Below are 24,925 nucleotides of genomic sequence, written 5' to 3'. Positions count from 1 at the left end.
GGTATTATTATTCAACCAGACCCAAGTCATCTCCTCTAGGTATTATTATTCAACCAGACCCATCTCCTCTAGGTATTATTACTCAACCAGACCCAAGTCATCTCCTCTAGGTATTATTATTCAACCAGACCCATCTCCTCTAGGTATTATTACTCAACCAGACCCAAGTCATCTCCTCTAGGTATTATTATTCAACCAGACCCATCTCCTCTAGGTATTATTATTCAACCAGACCCAAGTCATCTCCTCTAGGTATTATTATTCAACCAGACCCATCTCCTCTAGGTATTATTACTCAACCAGACCCAAGTCATCTCCTCCTAGGTATTATTATTCAACCAGACCCAAGTCATCTCCTCTAGGTATTATTATTCAACCAGACCCATCTCCTCTAGGTATTATTACTCAACCAGACCCAAGTCATCTCCTCTAGGTATTATTATTCAACCAGACCCATCTCCTCTAGGTATTATTACTCAACCAGACCCATCTCCTCTAGGTATTATTATTCAACCAGACCCAAGTCATCTCCTCTAGGTATTATTATTCAACCAGACCCAAGTCATCTCCTCTAGGTATTATTACTCAACCAGACCCAAGTCATCTCCTCTAGGTATTATTATTCAACCAGACCCAAGTCATCTCCTCCTAGGTATTATTATTCAACCAGACCCAAGTCATCTCCTCCTAGGTATTATTATTCAACCAGACCCAAGTCATCTCCTCTAGGTATTGTTACTCAACCAGACCCAAGTCATCTCCTCTAGGAATTATTACTCAACCAGACCCAAGTCATCTCCTCTAGGTATTATTACTCAACCAGACCCAAGTCATCTCCTAGGTATTATTATTCAACCAGACCCAAGTCATCTCCTAGGTATTATTATTCAACCAGACCCAAGTCATCTCCTCTAGGTATTATTATTCAACCAGACCCAAGTCATCTCCTCTAGGTATTATTATTCAACCAGACCCAAGTCATCTCCTAGGTATTATTACTCAACCAGACCCAAGTCATCTCCTCTAGGTATTATTATTCAACCAGACCCAAGTCATCTCCTCCTAGGTATTATTATTCAACCAGACCCAAGTCATCTCCTCCTAGGTATTATTATTCAACCAGACCCAAGTCATCTCCTCCTAGGTATTATTATTCAACCAGACCCAAGTCATCTCCTCTAGGTATTATTATTCAACCAGACCCAAGTCATCTCCTCTAGGTATTATTATTCAACCAGACCCAAGTCATCTCCTAGGTATTATTATTCAACCAGACCCAAGTCATATCCTCCTAGGTATTATTATTCAACCAGACCCAAGTCATCTCCTCTAGGTATTATTATTCAACCAGACCCAAGTCATCTCCTCTAGGTATTATTATTCAACCAGACCCAAGTCATCTCCTCCTAGGTATTATTATTCAACCAGACCCAAGTCATCTCCTCTAGGTATTATTATTCAACCAGACCCAAGTCATCTCCTCTTGGTATTATTATTCAACCAGACCCAAGTCATCTCCTCTAGGTATTATTATTCAACCAGACCCAAGTCATCTCCTCCTAGGTATTATTACTCAACCAGACCCAAGTCATCTCCTCTAGTTATTATTATTCAACCAGACCCAAGTCATCTCCTCCTAGGTATTATTATTCAACCAGACCCAAGTCATCTCCTCTAGGTATTATTACTCAACCAGACCCAAGTCATCTCCTCTAGGTATTATTATTCAACCAGACCCAAGTCATCTCCTCTAGGTATTATTATTCAACCAGACCCAAGTCATCTCCTCCTAGGTATTATTACTCAACCAGACCCAAGTCATCTCCTCTAGGTATTATTACTCAACCAGACCCAAGTCATCTCCTCTAGGTATTATTATTCAACCAGACCCAAGTCATCTCCTCTAGGTATTATTATTCAACCAGACCCAAGTCATCTCCTCTAGGTATTATTACTCAACCAGACCCAAGTCATCTCCTCTAGGTATTATTACTCAACCAGACCCAAGTCATCTCCTAGGTATTATTATTCAACCAGACCCAAGTCATCTCCTCTAGGTATTATTATTCAACCAGACCCAAGTCATATCCTCTAGGTATTATTATTCAACCAGACCCAAGTCATCTCCTCTAGGTATTATTATTCAACCAGACCCAAGTCATCTCCTCCTAGGTATTATTATTCAACCAGACCCAAGTCATCTCCTCTAGGTATTATTATTCAACCAGACCCAAGTCATCTCCTCTAGGTATTATTATTCAACCAGACCCAAGTCATCTCCTAGGTATTATTATTCAACCAGACCCAAGTCATCTCCTCCTAGGTATTATTATTCAACCAGACCCAAGTCATCTCCTCTAGGTATTTATTATTCAACCAGACCCAAGTCATCTCCTCTAGGTATTTATTATTCAACCAGACCCAAGTCATCTCCTCTAGGTATTATTATTCAACCAGACCCAAGTCATTTTCCTCCTAGGTATTATTATTGATATATTTTTTATTTATTTTTATTTTTTTATCCCATTTTCTCCCCAATTTTCGTGGTATCCAATCGCTAGTAATTACTACCTTGTCTCTTCGCTACAACTCCCGTACGGGCTCGGGAGAGACGAAGGTCGAAAGCCATGCGTCCTCCGAAGCACAACCCAACCAGCCGTACTGCTTCTTAACACAGCGCGCCTCCAACCCGGAAGCCAGTCGCACCAATGTGTCGGAGGAAACACCGTGTACCTGGCCCCCTTGGCTGGCGCGCAATGCGCCCGGCCCGCCACAGGAGTCGCTGGAGCGCGATGAGACAAGGACATCCCTACCGGCCAAACCCTCCCCACCCCGGACGACGACATGCCAATTGTGCGTCGCGAAACGGACCTCCCGGTCGCGGGCGGGTGCGACAGAGCCTGGGCGCGAACCCAGAGACTCTGGTGGCGCAGTTAGCACTGCGATGCAGTGCCCTAGACCACTGCGCCACCCGGGAGGCCCTCTCCTAGGTATTATTACTCAACCAGACCCAAGTCATCTCCTCTAGGTATTATTATTCAACCAGATCCAAGTCATCTCCTCCTAGGTATTATTATTCAACCAGACCCAAGTCATCTCCTCCTAGGTATTATTACTCAACCAGACCCAAGTCATCTCCTCTAGGTATTATTACTCAACCAGACCCAAGTCATCTCCTCTAGGTAGTGTTACTCAACCAGACCCAAGTCATCTCCTCTAGGTATTATTATTCAACCAGACCCAAGTCATCTCCTCTAGGTATTATTATTCAACCAGACCCAAGTCATCTCCTCCTAGGTATTATTACTCAACCAGACCCAAGTCATCTCCTCCTAGGTATTATTATTCAACCAGACCCAAGTCATCTCCTCTAGGTATTATTACTCAACCAGACCCAAGTCATCTCCTCTAGGTATTATTATTCAACCAGACCCAAGTCATATCCTCCTAGGTATTATTATTCAACCAGACCCAAGTCATCTCCTCCTAGGTATTATTACTCAACCAGACCCAAGTCATCTCCTCCTAGGTATTATTACTCAACCAGACCCAAGTCATCTCCTCTAGGTATTGTTACTCAACCAGACCCAAGTCATCTCCTCTAGGTATTATTATTCAACCAGACCCAAGTCATCTCCTCCTAGGTATTATTATTCAACCAGACCCAAGTCATCTCCTCTAGGTATTATTATTCAACCAGACCCAAGTCATCTCCTCTAGGTATTATTACTCAACAAGACCCAAGTCATCTCCTCTAGGTATTATTACTCAACCAGACCCAAGTCATCTCCTCTAGGTATTATTACTCAACCAGACCCAAGTCATCTCCTCTAGGTATTATTATTCAACCAGATCCAAGTCATCTCCTCCTAGGTATTATTATTCAACCAGACCCAAGTCATCTCCTCCTAGGTATTATTACTCAACCAGACCCAAGTCATCTCCTCTAGGTATTATTACTCAACCAGACCCAAGTCATCTCCTCTAGGTAGTGTTACTCAACCAGACCCAAGTCATCTCCTCTAGGTATTATTATTCAACCAGACCCAAGTCATCTCCTCTAGGTATTATTATTCAACCAGACCCAAGTCATCTCCTCCTAGGTATTATTACTCAACCAGACCCAAGTCATCTCCTCCTAGGTATTATTATTCAACCAGACCCAAGTCATCTCCTCTAGGTATTATTACTCAACCAGACCCAAGTCATCTCCTCTAGGTATTATTATTCAACCAGACCCAAGTCATATCCTCCTAGGTATTATTATTCAACCAGACCCAAGTCATCTCCTCCTAGGTATTATTACTCAACCAGACCCAAGTCATCTCCTCCTAGGTATTATTACTCAACCAGACCCAAGTCATCTCCTCTAGGTATTGTTACTCAACCAGACCCAAGTCATCTCCTCTAGGTATTATTATTCAACCAGACCCAAGTCATCTCCTCCTAGGTATTATTATTCAACCAGACCCAAGTCATCTCCTCTAGGTATTATTATTCAACCAGACCCAAGTCATCTCCTCTAGGTATTATTACTCAACAAGACCCAAGTCATCTCCTCTAGGTATTATTACTCAACCAGACACAAGTCATCTCCTCTAGGTATTATTACTCAACCAGACCCAAGTCATCTCCTCTAGGTATTATTATTCAACCAGACCCAAGTCATCTCCTCTAGGTATTATTACTCAACCAGACCCAAGTCATCTCCTCTAGGTATTATTATTCAACCAGACCCAAGTCATCTCCTCTAGGTATTATTACTCAACCAGACCCAAGTCATCTCCTAGGTATTGTTCCTGTGGATACACTCCAATCCTCTCCATTTAAATTGATAGATTATCTACTAGCAGAAGCAAGGAAATGTGTAACAGAATGCTGGAAAAATGAACATTCACCCTCAAATGAACATGCACCCTCCCGAGAGGTGCAGTGGTCTAAGGCACTGCATCTCAGTGCTAGAGGCATCACTACAGACCCTGGTTCGATCCCGGACTGTATCACAACTGGCCCTGATCGGGCGGCGCACAATTGGCCCGGCGTCGTCTGGGTTAGGGGAGGGTTTTGCCAGGGTAGGCCATCATTGTAAATAAGAATTTGTTCTTAACTGACTTGCCTAGTTAAATAAAGATATGTGGTTTGGTCTATAGAGGGAACTTGCTGACATGGAGAGAATTACATCAATCTTGCAACCTAGACAGTATGAAGGTGTCTGGTCAATTCCTGACATATCGGACCGGTCTTATTCTGTTATTTCTGTTTGTTTCTGTTCTTTTTCTGTGGCTTTATCCAAATTGTATTCTTATACAGACTCTTTAAAAATGTGCTCTATACAGACAAAATGTTCGCTTAACATGAATGTAATTCCGCTCCTTTGTTTTATTTTACTAGGAAAGTCAGCTAAGAACAAATTCTTATTTACAATGACGGCCTACCGGGGAACAGTGTGTTAACTGCCTTGTTCAGGGGCAGAACGACAGATTTTTACCTTGTCAGCTCGATCTAGCAACCTTTTGGTTACTGGCCCAACACTAACCGCCAGGCTGCCCGCCGCCCCTCTAACCGCCAGGCTGCCCGCCGCCCCTCTAACCGCCAGGCTGCCCGCCGCCCCTCTAACCGCCAGGCTGCCCGCCGCCCCTCTAACCGCCAGGCTGCCCGCCGCCCCTCTAACCGCCAGGCTGCCCGCCGCCCCTCTAACCGCCAGGCTGCCCGCCGCCCCTCTAACCGCCAGGCTGCCCGCCGCCCCTCTAACCGCCAGGCTGCCCGCCGCCCCTCTAACCGCCAGGCTGCCCGCCGCCCCTCTAACCGCCAAGCTGCCCGCCGCCCCTCTAACCGCCAAGCTGCCCGCCGCCCCTCTAACCGCCAAGCTGCCCGCCGCCCCTCTAACCGCCAAGCTGCCCGCCGCCCCTCTAACCGCCAAGCTGCCCGCCGCCCCTCTAACCGCCAAGCTGCCCGCCGCCCCTCTAACCGCCAGGCTGCCCGCCGCCCCTCTAACCGCCAGGCTGCCCGCCGCCCCTCTAACCGCCAGGCTGCCCGCCGCCCCTCTAACCGCTAGCTAACCTGCCGCCCCTCTAACCGCTAGCTAACCTGCCGCCCCTCTAACCGCCAAGCTGCCCGCCGCCCCTCTAACCGCCAAGCTGCCCGCTGCCCCTCTAACCGTCAGGCTGCCCGCCGCCCCTCTAACCGCTAGCTAACCTGCCGCCCCTCTAACCGCTAGCTAACCTGCCGCCCCTAAAGACAGGTAACGTTGTGTATGTGTGGTTCATGTTCTTTATGTGCCCTTCAATACAAATGTATAAAAATAAAAGGAAAGGGACTTGTTTAGAGCCACAGTATAAACCTCTACATCTGAAATGAATCCAGTTTATTCAGATCAAATGAAGAGGCTACATTTTGATAAGAACATTTCTGTCTCTGTGTTATTGATTTAAGCCCAAGTGACTAAAACTGAATGGAGGAAAAGATGGCAAGGCCATAGACGGGTTGGTTGTTGAGCAACAACGATACGAGCTCAACCGTGGAACAAAACCAGCGGAGTTGGCTGAGGAACAAAGGACTGTTCACAACATGGAAACTATATATCCTCTTCAATTGTTTATTGAAACAGAAATACATTTGCACAATGAGCACTTGTTGTCTCTTAAATGCGTCATTACAGTTGTTGGTTAGCTAGCTAGCGAATTTTAGCCCTATTAGCATTGACATGACGTCAGTCAAAACCCCTCAAAACAAGACATGGTGTCAAGAAGAAGACACAATGAGACTAAATGAGTAACCTAGGACTCCCTGCATGGCAGCTTCTTGTCATTGTTGCTAGCTATCTGACCTTTCAGGATCATAACACAGACTTCTGCCCCCTCGACGCCACACAGATCGTTTATGACGTTGTCAGCCATCCCCTCTATAGTTACTGTTTTCTTCAAGACAACACACACAACATGGTCTACAGCAGAATGACAAACAGCCTTAGTTTGGTCAATGTGGATGATAATAGATGTATTATACACTAACAAGACAGCAATTTGCTGCTCATTGATAGAGTCTGCTGAGAGTCCGTCAATGGGTTAGCCAGAATACAGTAGACCACTGTCAACAGTCTAGTACAAGTGCCTTGGTTTCTCTAGCTACTGAAAGACAGACAGACGTATCAAACACTATTGACTGTGAGAGCTGGAGACAGACGGACACACAGACAGACACACAGACACACACACACAGACAGACAGACAGACAGACGTATCAAACACTATTGACTGTGAGAGCTGGACAGACAGACAGACAGACAGACAGACACAGACAGACGTATCAAACACTATTGACTGTGAGAGCTGGACAGACAGACAGACAGACAGACAGACAGACAGACAGACAGACCAGACCAGACCGACAGAAAGCCAGCCAGACAGAAAGACAGACATCCAGCCAGGAAGACAGACAGCCAGCCAGACATGGATAAAACAGTCAGTCACACTAAGAATAGCCTTCACTCATCCAACAGATTATCGTCAGACAGACAGACAGTCATACACATTGAAATGACGGTTCCAGTACATTAGTGGTTTAGACTAGGGCCACCACTCTGGGAGAAGAGAGACTGTGACCTACCGATGCTGTGGTGTTACAGCAGCCCAGACCTACACTGGGCAGAGAGGTCTGTAGACCTAGAGGAGACACTGGTACACTGGGCAGAGAGGTCTGTAGACCTAGAGGAGACACTGGTACACTGGGCAGAGAGGTCTGTAGACCTAGAGGAGACACTGGTACACTGGGCAGAGAGGTCTGTAGACCTAGAGGAGACACTGGTCCACTGGGCAGAGAGGTCTGTAGACCTAGAGGAGACACTGGTACACTGGGCAGAGAGGTCTGTAGACCTAGAGGAGACACTGGTACACTGGGCAGAGAGGTCTGTAGACCTAGAGGAGACACTGGTACACTGGGCAGAGAGGTCTGTAGACCTAGAGGAGACACTGGTACACTGGGCAGAGAGGTCTGTAGACCTAGAGGAGACACTGGTACACTGGGCAGAGAGGTCTGTAGACCTAGAGGAGACACTGGTACACTGGGCAGAGAGGTCTGTAGACCTAGAGGAGACACTGGTACACTGGCCAGAGAGGTCTGTAGACCTAGAGGAGACACTGGTACACTGGGCAGAGAGGTCTGTAGACCTAGAGGAGACACTGGTAAACTGGGCAGAGAGGTCTGTAGACCTAGAGGAGACACTGGTACACTGGGCAGAGAGGTCTGTAGACCTAGAGGAGACACTGGTACACTGGGCAGAGAGGTCTGTAGACCTAGAGGAGACACTGGTACACTGGGCAGAGAGGTCTGTAGACCTAGAGGAGACACTGGTACACTGGGCAGAGAGATCTGCAGACCTAGAGGAGACACTGGTACACTGGGCAGAGAGATCTGTAGACCTAGAGGAGACACTGGTACACTGGGCAGAGAGGTCTGTAGACCTAGAGGAGACACTGGTACACTGGGCAGAGAGATCTGCAGACCTAGAGGAGACACTGGTACACTGGGCAGAGAGATCTGTAGACCTAGAGGAGACACTGGTACACTGGGCAGAGAGATCTGTAGACCTAGAGGAGACACTGGTACACTGGGCAGAGAGGTCTGTAGACCTAGAGGAGACACTGGTACACTGGGCAGAGAGATCTGCAGACCTAGAGGAGACACTGGTACACTGGGCAGAGAGATCTGTAGACCTAGAGGAGACACTGGTACACTGGGCAGAGAGATCTGTAGACCTAGAGGAGACACTGGTACACTGGGCAGAGAGATCTGTAGACCTAGAGGAGACACTGGTACACTGGGCAGAGAGATCTGCAGACCTAGAGGAGACACTGGTACACTGGGCAGAGAGATCTGTAGACCTAGAGGAGACACTGGTACACTGGGCAGAGAGATCTGTAGACCTAGAGGAGACACTGGTACACTGGGCAGAGAGATCTGTAGACCTAGAGGAGACACTGGTACACTGGGCAGAGAGGTCTGTAGACCTAGAGGAGACACTGGTACACTGGGCAGAGAGATCTGTAGACCTAGAGGAGACACTGGTACACTGGGCAGAGAGGTCTGTAGACCTAGAGGAGACACTGGTACACTGGGCAGAGAGGTCTGTAGACCTAGAGGAGACACTGGTACACTGGGCAGAGAGGTCTGTAGACCTAGAGGAGACACTGGTACACTGGGCAGAGAGGTCTGTAGACCTAGAGGAGACACTGGTACACTGGGCAGAGAGATCTGTAGACCTAGAGGAGACACTGGTACACTGGGCAGAGAGATCTGCAGACCTAGAGGAGACACTGGTACACTGGGCAGAGAGATCTGTAGACCTAGAGGAGACAGTGTAGAGGAGACGTTGTAGAGACACTACGTACAATGTACACATCAGAGGGGGAGCCCTTATCGTGACACACACACACACACACACACACACACACACACACACACACACACACACACACACACACACACACACACACACACACACACACACACACACACACACACACACACACACACACACACACACACACACACACACACACACACACACGGAGGTTACAGGAAGCTAGTGCCATCATATGAAAACCCCTTATCATGTAGGAACAGAGACAGACACGGTTGAGAGAAGAAGCACAAAGGACTGAAGGGAGAGGTCTGGCATGAGGATGAAGATACTAGACAGGCCCTACATTCTCTACATTCAATCAATTAACTGTAGTGTAGTCACTCACAGAGAATAGCATGGCGCTTGTAACGCCAGGGTAGTGGGTTCGATTCCCAGGACCACCAATATGTCAAATGTATGCACGTACAACGGTAAGTCACTTTAGAAAAAAGCATCCTCCACATCAGGCCTCCTTGCACATTAGGCCTCCTTGCACATCAGGCCTCCTTGCACATTAGGCCTCCTTGCACATCAGGCCTCCTTGCACATCTGGCCTCCTTGCACATCTGGCCTCCTTGCACATCTGGCCTCCTTGCACATCTGGCCTCCTTGCACATCTGGCCTCCTTGCACATCAGGCCTCCTTGCACATCAGGCCTCCTTGCACATTAGGCCTCCTTGCACATCAGGCCTCCTTGCACATCAGGCCTCCTTGCACATCAGGCCTCCTTGCACATTAGGCCTACTCCACATGGTATATATTATTATATAGTTATGAGCAGCTAGACTCACTAGCCTACACCCAAAATAATATGAAAAAAAGTTACTGGGTCCTTTTTAATGAATAACAGATGACATTGAAGACTGCATTACATTTCAAGTTGAACTATCTTAAAAATGTGCTCATTGTCACTCATTTAAGCCAAACATGAACAATGAAGTGGACAAAGGCACAAACAGATCTGGGACCAGGCTATAGAAGGAGACAACAGATCTGGGACCAGGCTATAGAAGGAGACAACAGATCTGGGACCAGGCTATAGGAGGAGACAATAGATCTGGGACCAGGCTATAGAAGGAGACACGAGATCTGGAACCAGGCTATAGAAGGAGACAACAGATCTGGAACCAGGCTATAGGAGGAGACAACAGATCTGGAACCAGGCTATAGGAGGAGACAACAGATCTGGGACCAGGCTATAGGAGACAACATGTCTGGAACCAGGCTATAGGAGACAACATGTCTGGAACCAGGCTATAGGAGGAGACAACAGATCTGGGACCAGGCTATAGGAGACAACATGTCTGGGACCAGGCTATTGGAGGAGACAACAGATCTGGGACCAGGCTATAGGAGACAAAATATCTGGGACCAGGCTATAGGAGACAAAATATCTGGGACCAGGCTATAGGAGACAACATGTCTGGAACCAGGCTATAGGAGGAGACAACAGATCTGGGACCAGGCTATAGGAGACAACATGTCTGGGACCAGGCTATTGGAGGAGACAACAGATCTGGGACCAGGCTATAGGAGACAAAATATCTGGGACCAGGCTATAGGAGACAAAATATCTGGGACCAGGCTATAGGAGGAGACAACAGATCTGGGACCAGGCTATAGAGGAGACAACAGATCTGGGACCAGGCTATAGGAGGAGACAACAGATCTGGAACCAGGCTATAGGAGGAGACAACAGATCTGGGACCAGGCTATAGGAGGAGACAACAGATCTGGAACCAGGCTATAGGAGGAGACAACAGATCTGGAACCAGGCTACCCCAAATACATCACTATAACGTTAGTCATCATCACCTAACAAGGATCCCCCAGTGTGGATGTACATGTGATGTAGACAGAATGTCTATTGTTAGTCTACAGTGTCTGTGGTGATTTGTCTCTACTACAGATCTGCATTTGTCAACATGATAAAGAGTTGGTATTAGCTATGCAAATAGCCAGTGGCACATCCTGTTCCTCAACTAGCTCCTTCCACTTGATTGACTGGATCTATATGGCTGCGTTCACACAGGCAAAAACAATTAGGATATTTTTCCCACTAATTGGTCTTTGGTAACCCTTTCTTTGGATAGTCCATAGAGCATATACAGATGGACTATCAGTAACATTTAAACTAACTATCTACCAACCCTAACCTTAACATAACCCTGAACTTAAGCCTTATCCTAAACCTAGCCCCAACCCTTATTCTAAACCTAACCTTAATCCTTATCCTAACCCTTATCCTAAACCTAACCCATATTCTAAACCTAACCTTGCAAACAGTTGCTTATCTACAGATGAACTATCCAAATAACGTGTGATCTGGTCAGTGACCTTGTCCCCAGTACTTGATAAGGCACAGAGCAAACTAGATGAAGTGATGATAAACGTCTTAGTAACACAATTCTATTACTGTATTATTAGCTAGCTGTGTGTTTCATGCCATGGGCATTACTGCAGTGGGATTGTAGACTAGCTGGCTGTGTGTTTCATGCCATGGGCATTACTGCAGTGGGATTGTAGACTAGCTAGCTGTGTGTGTTTCATGCCATGGGCATTACTGCAGTGGGATTGTAGACTAGCTGGCTGTATTGAGCTGTGTAGTGGGGGTCGGACGGTGGAGGAGGGGACACAGTCATGCATATTGAAGGCCCTGTAAGGGGTCAACATCTGATCTCAGCCCGGCCCAATCTCCGATGCAGCCAGATGTTCATTGAGGCGAGACATCCATGGGGCTGTCTGGTTAACTAAACGTGTGTTACTAACATACTTCCTAAATCTGTGTCAATTCTCTCACTCAAACTCTTCCTCTCCAGTCTCCACTCTTGGGGCTCAAGTGGATCACATTCTAAACGTTACGGATCCCGGCATGCGTTTGTAAATCGTTAGATAACGTTACATACTTTTGTAATCTGTTAATCGATACAATAATTAGCTAGCTAGCTGGATGATTTCGTGTTTTCAAACAATGCTCAAATCCGCTAGCTCACGTTTAGCATTGATGCCTCAAAATAGCTGGCTGGTGAAATGCAATCAAATGAAAATAATGCACGTCTCGTTTCTTACCTCGTTGACTCCGGTTGCTGCAGACCGGTGATTTTATGAATATTAGGACGTTATCTATATGATAGTCTTTGATTCACAGTTTCGCTGATTTTGAAGTGATCTCTTTTCCCTTTCTCTCCCTGACCTCCAATCCGTTTACTGTATAAATACATCCAGCTTGTCAAGCATCTAGCCGACGTGAACGGTATATGTGCGCAACTTAGTTTATGGTGAGTTATAGTTACCTGGTTGTCAGTCTTTTTAGATAACATTCCACTCCTTGTAGAACAAACACCATGTCATTTATTTGATTTATTTAACCTTTATTTTATCAGGGAGTCATACCAAGACCAAGGTCTCTTTTACAGATGAGCTCTAAATTACATAAATTACAAAGAATACACACCTCAAAATATAAATACAAAATGCAAGCAGAAAGAAAAACATGGTCATAAAAAACCAACACATGAATCGGTAATGAGGTCATGTACCGGAGAACCTCCAAAGGAGTGGAATGTTGGCTAAAACGACTGGCAACCAGTTATAGTTACTACCACACAAAAAAGCAAAAGGTTGAACAACTTCATAGAGCTTTACTGACCTCTAGTGGTGTTATAGCTGAAATGTCGGTATTTGTATTTATGTATTTATGTATTTATTATGCCAAGGCAGCAGCTACTCTTCCTGAGGTTCAACAAAATTAAGGCAATTATACATTTTAAAAACATTACAATACATTCATAACAGATTTCACAACATATTAAGTTTGTGCTTTCAGGCCTCTACTCTACTACCACATATCTATAACACAAAATCCATGTGTACATGTGTGTATAGTGCGTATCAAATCAAATCAAATTGTATTTGTCACATGCATCGAATACAACAGGTGTAGTAGACCTTACAGTGAAATGCTTACTTACAAGCCCTTAACCAACAATGTAGTTTTGAAATAATCCCTAAAAAGGTAAGAGATAAGAATAACAAATAATTAAAAAGCAGCAGTAAATAACATTAGCAGGGCTATATACAGAAGGTACCGGCCCCGGTGTCGAGGTAATTGAGGTAATGATGTACATGTAGGTAGAGTTATTAAAGTGTCTATGCATAGATAATAACAGAGAGTAGCTGTTTAGAAGCCTCTTGGACCTAGACTTGGTGCTCCGGTACTGCTTGCCTTGCGGTAGCAGAGAGAACAGTCTATGACTAGGGTGGCTAGAGTCTTTGACCATTTTTAGGGCCTTCCTGGTATAGAGGTCCTGGATGGTAGGAAGCTTGGCCCCGGTTATGTACTGGGCCGTATGCACTACCCTCTGTAGTGCCTTGCGGTCGGAGGTCGAGCAGTTGCCGTACCAGGCAGTGATTCAACTAGTCAGGATGCTCTCGATGGTGCAGCTGTAAAACCTTTTGAGGATCTGAGGACCCATGGAAAATCTTTTCAGTCTCCTGAGGGGGAATAGGTTTTGTCGTGCCCTCTTCACGACTGTCTTGGTGTGCTTGGACCATGTTAGTGTGTTGGTGATGTGGATGCCAAGGAACTTGAAGCTCTCAACCTGCTCCACTACAGCCCCATTGATGAGAATGGGGGGAGTGCTCGGACCTCCTTTTCCTGTAGTCCACAATCAACCCCTTTGTCTTGATCACGCTGAGGGACAGGTTGTTGTCCTTGCACCACACGGTCAGGTCTCTGACCTTCTCCCAATAGGCTGTCTCATCGTTGTCGGTGATCTGGCCTACCAATGTTGTGTCAGCAGAAAACTTAATGATGGTGTTGGAGTCGTGCCTGACCGTTGTGGTGGCATATTTCTGCATTACCAAATGAGGAGAGTTCACACACCAGTCAGAGTTATACTTAAACTACATCTTTAATAATAATCTTTAATAATAAGAGCTTTTTGACTTTCAATGATGCGCTATCTCTAATGAACCATTGGAAGTACCAACAGAAAAGTACAAAGATCTTATATAGTCAAGATACACCCCTCTCAACCTACATGACGAACCACAGATCTTAGGAACAGTTCACAAAGGTTAAGATTTGTATGAAAGATATCTATAAAACATAGCAGACAGTTACTGCTGTGTCAACAGTTTTCATTGTAAAGACCAGTGTCTGGCCCCCTCTTACTCCAAAAGGGAACCGTCTCTCCCTGGTACGGCATAGAACAGAACCATTAGCTCATGTTCTCTGGAATGCTCTTTAGGTTTTATCACCCAAATACATCGTAAATCTCCTCTGTCAGTGTTATCTCATAGAGGCCCATCCTCAGTAGAACACACACACACAATAGTTAACAAAAAACTCTATTCTGTCGAATAAAATAACCATTACAATGCATTACAAGCATTATAACATAATCTTGCAATTTTCCACGACATCTCCCCCATTTTGAGAATCTTCTCAATTTAAAAGAAAATTACAAGATTTAAGAACATTCATTCACATAGAAAATACATATATTCTACAAAAATCACAAAACAATAACTCATTGCATGGGGTTCCTGCACATGACCTGCCTCATTCCAAGAAACTCAGCACTGTCTCTTATTTCAATCCCCAACACATTTTCAAAGCACTCTAGCAATTTGTCTGGGAAGGTTATGATCCACAGTCACCTGCACAAACCCACACAGAAAAACAAAAAATACATACAGTTTATGAGATTCAAACCTATAATTTCCATAGACAGTGAAAAGCACATGTTTATTAATGCATAATGCAGTGCATGCAACAATGGAGTTTAATAAAATAATCTTTAGTTATCTATCACACTCCAATGGATCAGCATAGTATGTTGGAAATGACCATTTCCATACCAGAAACTAAAATTAGCATATCTTGTTGAACAAATCCAGGTAGTGACTCCTAGTTCAAATAAAATGTATCCCCTTGGTGCCTAATGAACAAGCATCATGATTCCACTATTTATAAGGCAATGCCTATAGATCAAATAGATTTGTCAGGGTTTACCAGAATTGGACCCAGAAGCAGACCAGGACAAGGTGAGTAAAAAGATGGTGAGTATTTATTAATCAATGAGAACGTGGAGGTAGATAGTTCCGGGTGGAGGAGCGGACAGCGGAGGTGGGTTGATGGGAGTGGATAGGCAGATCCAATGGATAACAACACACTGGCGACGAGCAGACAGGGATGAGGTATGGGTTCCGGGTGAATGGTGTTCTTGGCTAACGATCCGGCAGGGAATGGATGTCAGGTCAGAGCTTTTGAAGGGGAGAGGTGATGATCAGGACAGGTGTGCAGATTACTGATGGGATACAGGTGCGGGTGAACATCGATCTCCCAACGAGCTAATTCGCCCGGCAACCAGACAGGGTGCGTTCCAGGACACCGGAAACACACTCCAGGACAGAAACACAGGCAAACACAGACTCAGGAAGCGGGATTCGTGACAAGATTAGGATAATGTTCACTCTCCAGGTCAGAGTTCGCCCTCTCCATTCACCATTCACCTTTAGTTCATAACAACAATCCTTCAGTTTTAAAAAACACTCAATTTCCAAATAAAATCATAATTAGAACTCAGTTAATTATCCAACCAAAATTTAGAATGACATTGCTCAGTGATTCAAATTGGTCCTATCACTCAAAGTAAAAAACTAAATTTAACACACATCGACATTGGCAGAATGTACATTTATATTAACATCCAGTATAATTATCCCACAATTCTACTATTAACATTTTCATCATGATTATAATACAGATCAGTATCTCCATGCATTCTTCATCTAAATGACTATAATTTTACGTGGTGTAGACCTCTACAATCAACCTGATACCACAAAAGTCTAAACAATTATTTTTTTGCACAGTTGACCAACCCCCTCCTTCAGGCACTGATTCTTCTGGCGTCCTTTTTGTACTTCTTCAGATAGCTTTACAGTTCAAAGTGGATGTCCCAATTTCAATGTCTCACCTTTATCACCCATTATGTCTTGTCCATTCGTCAATCAGTATACCAGCAACACAAGAGAAGTTTAGAACAGATTTCTCTCCATTTTTCATGATAACCTCGAAAGAACAGATTAGAACAACAGTTTAGTTCAGTTCATTAACTACATGATACATTTTTACTTTTACCAATTATTCTTAATACAAATGTCTAAACATATGTCAAAGAGAATAACACATTCTATTGAAACTACTATTTCAAATTGGCTTATACTCCCCATCACACTGTCAACTCCATCGCAGAGCCACAGGTTCAGGAAGTTAGACCTATAACCCATCGGGAATAGAACAGAACAAACACAACAATACACTCCTTCACATATCACTCAAGGTGTGTAAACTTCAATCCAAAACCTCATAGAACTGAATCCTCCCCCATTTTTAACACATAAATCTCCATGAGAGTAATGTATAAAACAACACTACTACTGGTACAAAAGATAAAAACAGCATTTCAAATAACCTAATCAAATTAAAAGCACTAATCTGACAAACTCCAAAGAAAAATGATTGTACCCATATGCTCTTAGGAGAATAGACTTAAAGCAGCCTACCCTTAGTTAAAGGCAATGACCTCTCCTTCTTCACATTGGTCCAAATTACAAATATGGCTAAGAACTATAAACTCCATCATATTTATCAATTACACAAATTACCTTGAAATCAGTATTACAAATTACCTTAAATTCATTATCCAAATGGCTTTCCAATGAGGGTGATCAAGCCACAACGGAAAGTCATGTTAGAGGTCATAGGTCATACAAACCCTTCCTTCAAAGAAGTGTTTCTTACTATATTAGACAAATTTAAAAAATAGTCAAACATTTCCTACATGTTGTATCCCAGGTTCCCAGAACATTCCTTTATCAAAAGAATTCACATGTTTAATTAAAACTCAGAAAATACAAATTCCATGTGCGTGCGTGCCCCTTTAAGATACCTTAGCACTAAGTGAAATGGAAAACTCACCAAACCCAAAGGAAATTTGTAAAAATAAATTCAAACATAGTATTTTAAAAACACCAACAAATAGTCATAACAAATGTGTTGTGAGTGTGTGTGTGTGTGTGTGTGTGTGTGGGGGGGGGGGGGGGGGGGGTATTTGCAAACCGTAAGGTAAAAACAAACAAAACATTTCCAGGCCTTTTCAATGTGGTAGTTTACGGCCTCAATCTCATTCACTCTCCCCAAGATTATAGTCCCAGGAAACATTTCAAAGAGAGACAATGAAACACCCATTTTCCCAGAAAAAACACAAAATACTTCGTTAGCATTCATTATACTACACCGATTCAGAAACCCAAAAGTTAACTATAAACATAACCTAATAATAATGATAATTCCACTGTACCTCAAATCATTAATCATTAGTTTTAATCTACATCAATGCATACGTATGCTTAATTGAACATACGCTACCCTTAGATACAATTATCCTGGTATCATTACTATCTAATTGTAATAATTTTTTCCTCTGACGCAAATGTAGTACATTTCTCAGCGTAAGGAATCAGTAATATTTAATCCCAGGCATTTAAAAAAAAATGTTGTTTGAGACGTGTTCTCCCATGGCTCCTTAAACATTCATACTTTAGGTAACTTCCATCCGTCCCGGAAGAAAGAATCCTACTCAAACACATCAGATAATACAATGTTTAATTAAGTCAAATCAACACCTAAAATAAACAGTAAACAGTAAACAATAAACAAACCCATAACCCCTTTCCAGCAATCTAATCATTTCAACCTGTTGATATGTTTAGTAAAAACGACCCTATTGTTTAACAAATCTAAAACCTTTCAAAAGTTGGCGTTGTCTCATCAGCGTAAAAATCAAAACTAACTTTTTTCCACTCATATCTTCAATCTTTGCATTCCACAAAGGTCAATACTGTTCAGCTCGTACTTTAATGATCTTCCTTCTGTCTGTACAGGGTCTGAAGTTCCAATGTATGCAGGTGATACAGTGATAAATGCATGCAAATAACAAACAACAAGCTACACAAGAACTCACTACTGTAACGGTTCAGATGACACAGTTGCTCAGAGACTCATGTTTTCATCTCAATAAAAACACAGTCTGCATGTTCCTCACAAAGATAACAACTGATGCCCCTGAGACAGAGGTCTATGTATCAGGGGAAAAGCTCCAGGTGGTATCTGATGCCCTGAGACAGATGTCTATGTATCAGGGGAGAAGCTCCAGGTGGTATCTGATGCCCTGAGACAGATGTCTATGTATCAGGGGAAAAGCTCCAGGTGGTATCTGATGCCCTGAGACAGATGTCTATGTATCAGGGGAAAAGCTCCAGGTGGTATCTGATGCCCCTGAGACAGATGTCTATGTATCAGGGGAAAAGCTCCAGGTGGTATCTGATGCCCTGAGACAGAGGTCTATGTATCAGGGGAAAAGCTCCAGGTGGTATCTGATGCCCTGAGACAGATGTCTATGTATCAGGGGAGAAGCTCCAGGTGGTATCTGATGCCCTGAGACAGATGTCTATGTATCAGGGGAAAAGCTCCAGGTGGTATCTGATGCCCTGAGACAGATGTCTATGTATCAGGGGAAAAGCTCCAGGTGGTATCTGATGCCCCTGAGACAGATGTCTATGTATCAGGGGAAAAGCTCCAGGTGGTATCTGATGCCCTGAGACAGATGTCTATGTATCAGGGGAAAAGCTCCAGGTGGTATCTGATGCCCTGAGACAGATGTCTATGTATCAGGGGAAAAGCTCCAGGTGGTATCTGATGCCCTGAGACAGATGTCTATGTATCAGGGGAAAAGCTCCAGGTGGTATCTGATGCCCCTGAGACAGAGGTCTATGTATCAGGGGAAAAGCTCCAGGTGGTATCTGATGCCCCTGAGACAGATGTCTATGTATCAGGGGAAAAGCTCCAGGTGGTATCTGATGCCCCTGAGACAGATGTCTATGTATCAGGGGAAAAGCTCCAGGTGGTATCTGATGCCCTGAGACAGATGTCTATGTATCAGGGGAAAAGCTCTAGGTGGGATCTGATGCCCCTGAGACAGATGTCTATGTATCAGGGGAAAAGCTCCAGGTGGTATCTGATGCCCTGAGACAGATGTCTATGTATCAGGGGAAAAGCTCCAGGTTGTATCTGATGCCCTGAGACAGATGTCTATGTATCAGGGGAAAAGCTCCAGGTTGTATCTGATGTCCCTGAGACAGATGTCTATGTATCAGGGGAAAAGCTCCAGGTTGTATCTGATGTCCCTGAGACAGATGTCTATGTATCAGGGGAAAAGCTCCAGGTGGTATCTGATGCCCTGAGACAGATGTCTATGTATCAGGGGAAAAGCTCCAGGTTGTATCTGATGCCCTGAGACAGATGTCTATGTATCAGGGGAAAAGCTCCAGGTTGTATCTGATGCCCTGAGACAGATGTCTATGTATCAGGGGAAAAGCTCCAGGTGGTATCTGATGCCCTGAGACAGATGTCTATGTATCAGGGGAAAAGCTCCAGGTGGTATCTGATGCCCTGAGACAGATGTCTATGTATCAGGGGAAAAGCTCCAGGTGGTATCTGATGCTACTGAGACAGATGTCTATGTATCAGGGGAAAAGCTCCAGGTGGTATCTGATGCTACTGAGACAGAGGTCTATGTATCAGGGGAAAAGCTCCAGGTGGTATCTGATCCCCTTAGACAGAGGTCTATGTATCAGGGGAAAAGCTCCAGGTGGTATCTGATGCCCTGAGACAGAGGTCTATGTATCAGGGGAAAAGCTCCAGGTGGTATCTGATCCCCTTAGACAGATGTCTATGTATCAGGGGAAAAGCTCCAGGTGGTATCTGATGTTAAGTACCACGGCATCATACTTGATTCCAACCTCTCTTTTAAAAAGCAAATGAAAAAAGTAACTCAAATAACCAAATTCAACTTAGCTAATTTCCAAAACATATGAATTTGTTTTAACTACAGAGGTAACAAAACTATACTTTAAATCTATGATACTCCCCCCTTAACATACTACCTGACTAGTTTGGCCCAAGCTTGCTTTACAACATTAAAACCCATTCAGTCTGTCTGCAAACAGGCTCTCAAAGTACTTGATAGGAAACCCAATAGCTATAGAAAGCATGAGCTCCTGAGTTGGAAAAAATCTTATGCAATACACTGACGCCTATCTTCTATTCAAGATTCTAAATGTCCAGGCTCCCCCTCACTCAGAACTTTTGTTAAGCAGAAAACCCAAACCTTATGGCAGCAGATCCACAAGATCCGCCATGAGAGATGACTGTATAGTTCCCTTAAGGAAAAGCATCTTTAGTCAATCTGCTTTCAGTGTGAGAGCTTCCCATGTCTGGAATACCCTGCCATTAGACACACACAACTGTGATTAATGTGCACTGTCTCTTTAAAAATAAAAATGAACTCAAACTGCAGTCCACTTTAATGACCTGACAATGTTCCACGTAATGGAAACAGATTATAATGTTAGAATACATGAACTTCCTGCTCAAATTCACTGGTGTTACCTAAACAATAAACAAAGAATCAATAATCATCAGAATACATTATCACAAAATGTTTCCTTATTCACACCTGAATCCCTCACAGCCCAACATATCCCAGCGCTCACAACCAACTCTCCTCTTTTTTTTTAAAATCTTGCAATTTTCCACGACATCGTGCAGTCATGAGTGAACAGGGAGTACAGGAGGGGACTGAGCACGCACCCCTGAGGATTAGTATGACGGATGTGTTGTTACCTACCCATACCACCTGAGGGCGGCCCGTCAGGAAGTCCAGGATCCAGTTGCAGAGGGAGGTGTTTAGTCCCAGGGTCCTTGGCTTAGTGATGAGCTTTGAGGCCACTATGGTGTTAAATTCTGAGTTGCAGTCAATGAATAGCATTCTCACATAGCTGTTCCTTTTGTCCAGGTGGGAAAGGGCAGTGTGGAGCGCAATAGAGATTGCAACATCTGCGTATGTAATCGTGTGTTTGCATGCATGTGTCTATGTTTGTGTTGCTTCACAGTACCTGCTGTTCCATAAGGAATTTTATTTTTTATCTCATTTTACTAGTTACGTGATGTGGAATACAGTTCCATGTAGTTATGGCTCTATGTAGTACTGTGCGCCTCCCATAGTCTGTTCTGGACTTGGGGACTGTGAAAAGACCTCTGGTGGCATGCCCGAGCTAAGTGCCAGTACTTCAAACTGACAGCTCGGTGCATTCAACATGTCAATACCTCTCACAGACACAAGTACACAGTCTGAAACTAACCGCAGCTCTGCGTTGTGTTGCTGTCATTTATTTATAAAATCTGCTGGGGATATTTTTTTAGGAACTTTACGGTAAAGGCCCTGTTTCCTCAAATACGTGATATTATGATTGCCATTACATTGGTCCAATAGTTGGAAGGATAATTTTATCAATAACCAATAGGTATTTATGTTGGGCGGGATCTTACCTTGCGTGCAAGTAAAGGAAATAAATCAGAAATCAGCCGTTCAAACTAGCTAATATTTACGAACGGTCATGTAGCTAATATTGATGATGGATTATCGAAAATTATTTAACGGTGGATACGGAGACAGAAACTCTGATCATCACTAAACACAACATCAGGTGGGTTTCTGCACCGCGTTGCGGTGTTTGCTAGAATAACTAACGTTAGCTATTTTAGCAAACGCCAGTAAACTTTAGCGAGCTAACTAGCCATTCTGAAAATGTAAATGTGTTTATCAGTCTTGCAAATAATGTTAGCTTATTAGCTAAACATTTCTATAAAAAAAATTCAAGCTAGTTGGTTAGTTTTCTATATGACATTTATAAGTAACGTTAGGCACAACTGGCTGCAGCTGTTAAAAATAACGTTCCTGTTGTGACGGCTAAGGCCTCGCAGAAGAACTTGTGACATTCTACATGTATAGGTCTGACTGTATCTAGACAGCTAGCTAACTCATGTGTGCCGTTTGAATGCACAATAACGGTGCATCATGGCTGTATTCTCTCTGACCCTTTCTTCTCAGGGGCCAGCAACCTCTATTTCCACTGTAGAAGTACTACCTGTGTCCCTGTGGAGCCACCATAGCTGAGACACAATGTCTCTCGCACAGAGAGTCCTCCTCACCTGGATCTTCACCCTGGCCTTCCTCATCATGCTCGTCCTCAAACTAGATGGCAAAGTCCACTGGAACTGGTTCCTCACCTTTCTACCCGTATGGATCTTCGACGGCATCCTCCTCCTCATGTTACTAGTCAAGATGGTCGCCAGGTGTAAAGCGGGCCACGAACCTCGTAACGGCTCCCAGGACCTGAAGAAGAAGGCCTGGTACCTGGCGTCCATGCTGCTGAAGCTGGGCTTCTGTCTGACGCTGTGCGCCCGGCTGGAGAAGCTTACCCATATCAAGCTCACCTTTGTGTGTATTCCTCTGTGGTGCATGTTGCTGGGAGCCATGGTGGAGCTGGGCTGTAACATCTTCCCCGAGAGGAGAGAGGCATGAGAGATGGATTGAGGAGAATGGAAAGGAGGAGGCAGAGAAGGCTGGAAGGAACACACACAAACCTACTTCTTTAGTGTGGATATTTTAGCTGTTTGCAAAATCACAAACTCTCTCCTTCATTTGTTATGACATGAAGTGTTATCCCCTTGTCCAAGCATTGCTCTCGTGCCAACAGTGTTGCTAATCAGAGAACAGATAAGAGACGGGGCCTTCAGGAGGTTATAGGACGGATGTAAATGGTACAGATCATATAGATGTCAGATAAACTAATACAATCTAGCAAAGACATGTCACATTGCTAGCGAAGGATTTCCAGACATTTTCCTTGACGTCAGCATCTTTTGTGCTGTGTTGTAGACTCTTTCATACTTTGTGGGACGACGAAAAATGATTGTGGTAGTGTTTGGAAGACGGGGCTCTTCCTATGTAAAGCCATTCAGTTTAAATGTAATCTACCTGTAGTGTTACTGTCTCCTTTTTCATTTTCAACATTTGAATAGTTCATTTTGACATCAATCTGCATGTTATTTATTATTTTCCTTTCAGTATTGTGTGAATAAATGGATGTCACTATTGTTCCAAACTAACACATGCTCTGATTCTGTTTATGGTGCCTTGTGAGCTGTTGACTCCAGCATCAGAGTAGATGAGCAGGCAAGTCTCCATGTACTACCAGCTGTATTGGGTAGATGGCAGTAGCAGCATGGTAGACTGTTGGCCTACTTGTGTTCAATGCAATCCTCGACGGTGCAATAATCAATGGCAGTTCTAATACTGGGCTGTTTGAGGATGCATCATAGAACTTTACAGCTTCCACAGACTGAACAGCCTCATTCCATGGACTCTCAGTTCAGTAAATGTGTACTGCTACTAACATAAAATATGTCTCTCAACCATGATGCATTTGGGGGGGATTTTTGAATCCCTCACTCTGAAAGGAGATATGTTCTCCATGCCTGCCCTTTTCATTTCTTTTTTTAAAGGACACATTTGTCCTGACATTCAAACACACAGAGTATACATAAACATCTTCCTCTTCCTCTCACACACAGAGCATACATAAACATCTTCCTCTCACACACACAGAGCATGCAGAAACATCTTCCTCGCCGGTCTGTGTGTCAGGGCTACACTCTCCCATTGGGCTGCCTCCCAAACCCTCTCCTCAGGTCCTTCTGTATGCCACACCCTTTTTGGATAGCCCCATAGGGCTCTGGTCAACAGTAGTGCACTAGAGAACAGGGTGCCGTTTGGGACACAACCTGTGACTGGACCAACAGTTTGAGGCTCGCCCATCACACTAGTCTGATTATTATCTGACATTCAAACCATGTGGTAGGGGCCAGGGCAGTCTGTCATAGCTTCTAGCGAGGTCTCTGTTGGGCTTGTACTGTCTGTCATAGCTTCTAGCGAGGTCTCTGTTGGGCTTGTACTGTCTGTCATAGCTTCTAGCGAGGTCTCTGTTGGGCTTGTACTGACTGTCATAGCTTCTAGCGAGGTCTCTGTTGGGCTTGTACTGTCTGTCATGGCTTCTAGCGAGGTCTCTGTTGGGCTTGTACTGTCTGTCATAGCTTCTAGCGAGGTCTCTGTTGGGCTTGTACTGTCTGTCATGGCTTCTAGCGAGGTCTCTGTTGGGCTTGTACTGTCTGTCATAGCTTCTAGCGAGGTCTCTGTTGGGCTTGTACTGCTACTGCACATCCTGATCAGCAGCTCTTTTCTGTGTTTCGTTTCCCAGCTCTCCTGTGTGTTTGTGTTCATTTCCCAGCGCGCCACGGCTATAATCTCACATACCAGAACTGCTGAGCTCATCGCCGCTGAGTGCAGTGTGTGGGCGGCTTGCATAACACACACAGACAGAAGTAGCAGAGGCCAGAAAGGTAATCCTGCTCTAGTGGATCCATGCTGCTGAAATGTGCTTCTGCAGATCACACACTGTACTGTCTCCACGCAGACATGCATCTTATTGGAGCCTGTTGTGCAGAAAGAAATCGCCTGTTTCTGATGAGCGGCAAGTTGAATCCCAAATATA

General features: G+C 44.4%; 2 protein-coding genes across 2 annotated transcripts in view; one reads left to right on the top strand and one right to left on the bottom strand.

Annotated features, from left to right (window-relative positions):
* LOC129842950 (protein PHTF2-like) overlaps positions 1-12,646 on the bottom strand; it is a 138,525-nt gene extending 125,879 nt beyond the window's left edge. Inside the window, exon 1 of the mRNA XM_055911665.1 lies at positions 12,470-12,646. The gene's annotated coding sequence lies outside the window, so the exon portion shown is untranslated. The remainder of the gene's footprint in view (positions 1-12,469) is intronic.
* A 9,201-nt stretch (positions 12,647-21,847) lies between these two features.
* LOC129842948 (transmembrane protein 60-like) lies at positions 21,848-23,483 on the top strand. The gene is made up of 2 exons (XM_055911662.1): positions 21,848-22,018; positions 22,423-23,483. Exon 2 carries the CDS (start codon positions 22,495-22,497, stop codon positions 22,894-22,896), a length of 402 nt encoding a protein of 133 aa, XP_055767637.1. The 5' UTR covers positions 21,848-22,018; positions 22,423-22,494; the 3' UTR covers positions 22,897-23,483.
* Positions 23,484-24,925: the final 1,442 nt, after the last annotated feature.

Source organism: Salvelinus fontinalis, unplaced genomic scaffold (genome assembly GCF_029448725.1).
Source record: "Salvelinus fontinalis isolate EN_2023a unplaced genomic scaffold, ASM2944872v1 scaffold_0078, whole genome shotgun sequence".
NCBI lineage: Eukaryota > Metazoa > Chordata > Actinopteri > Salmoniformes > Salmonidae > Salvelinus > Salvelinus fontinalis.
This window is presented reverse-complemented; position numbering and strand designations above follow the sequence as displayed.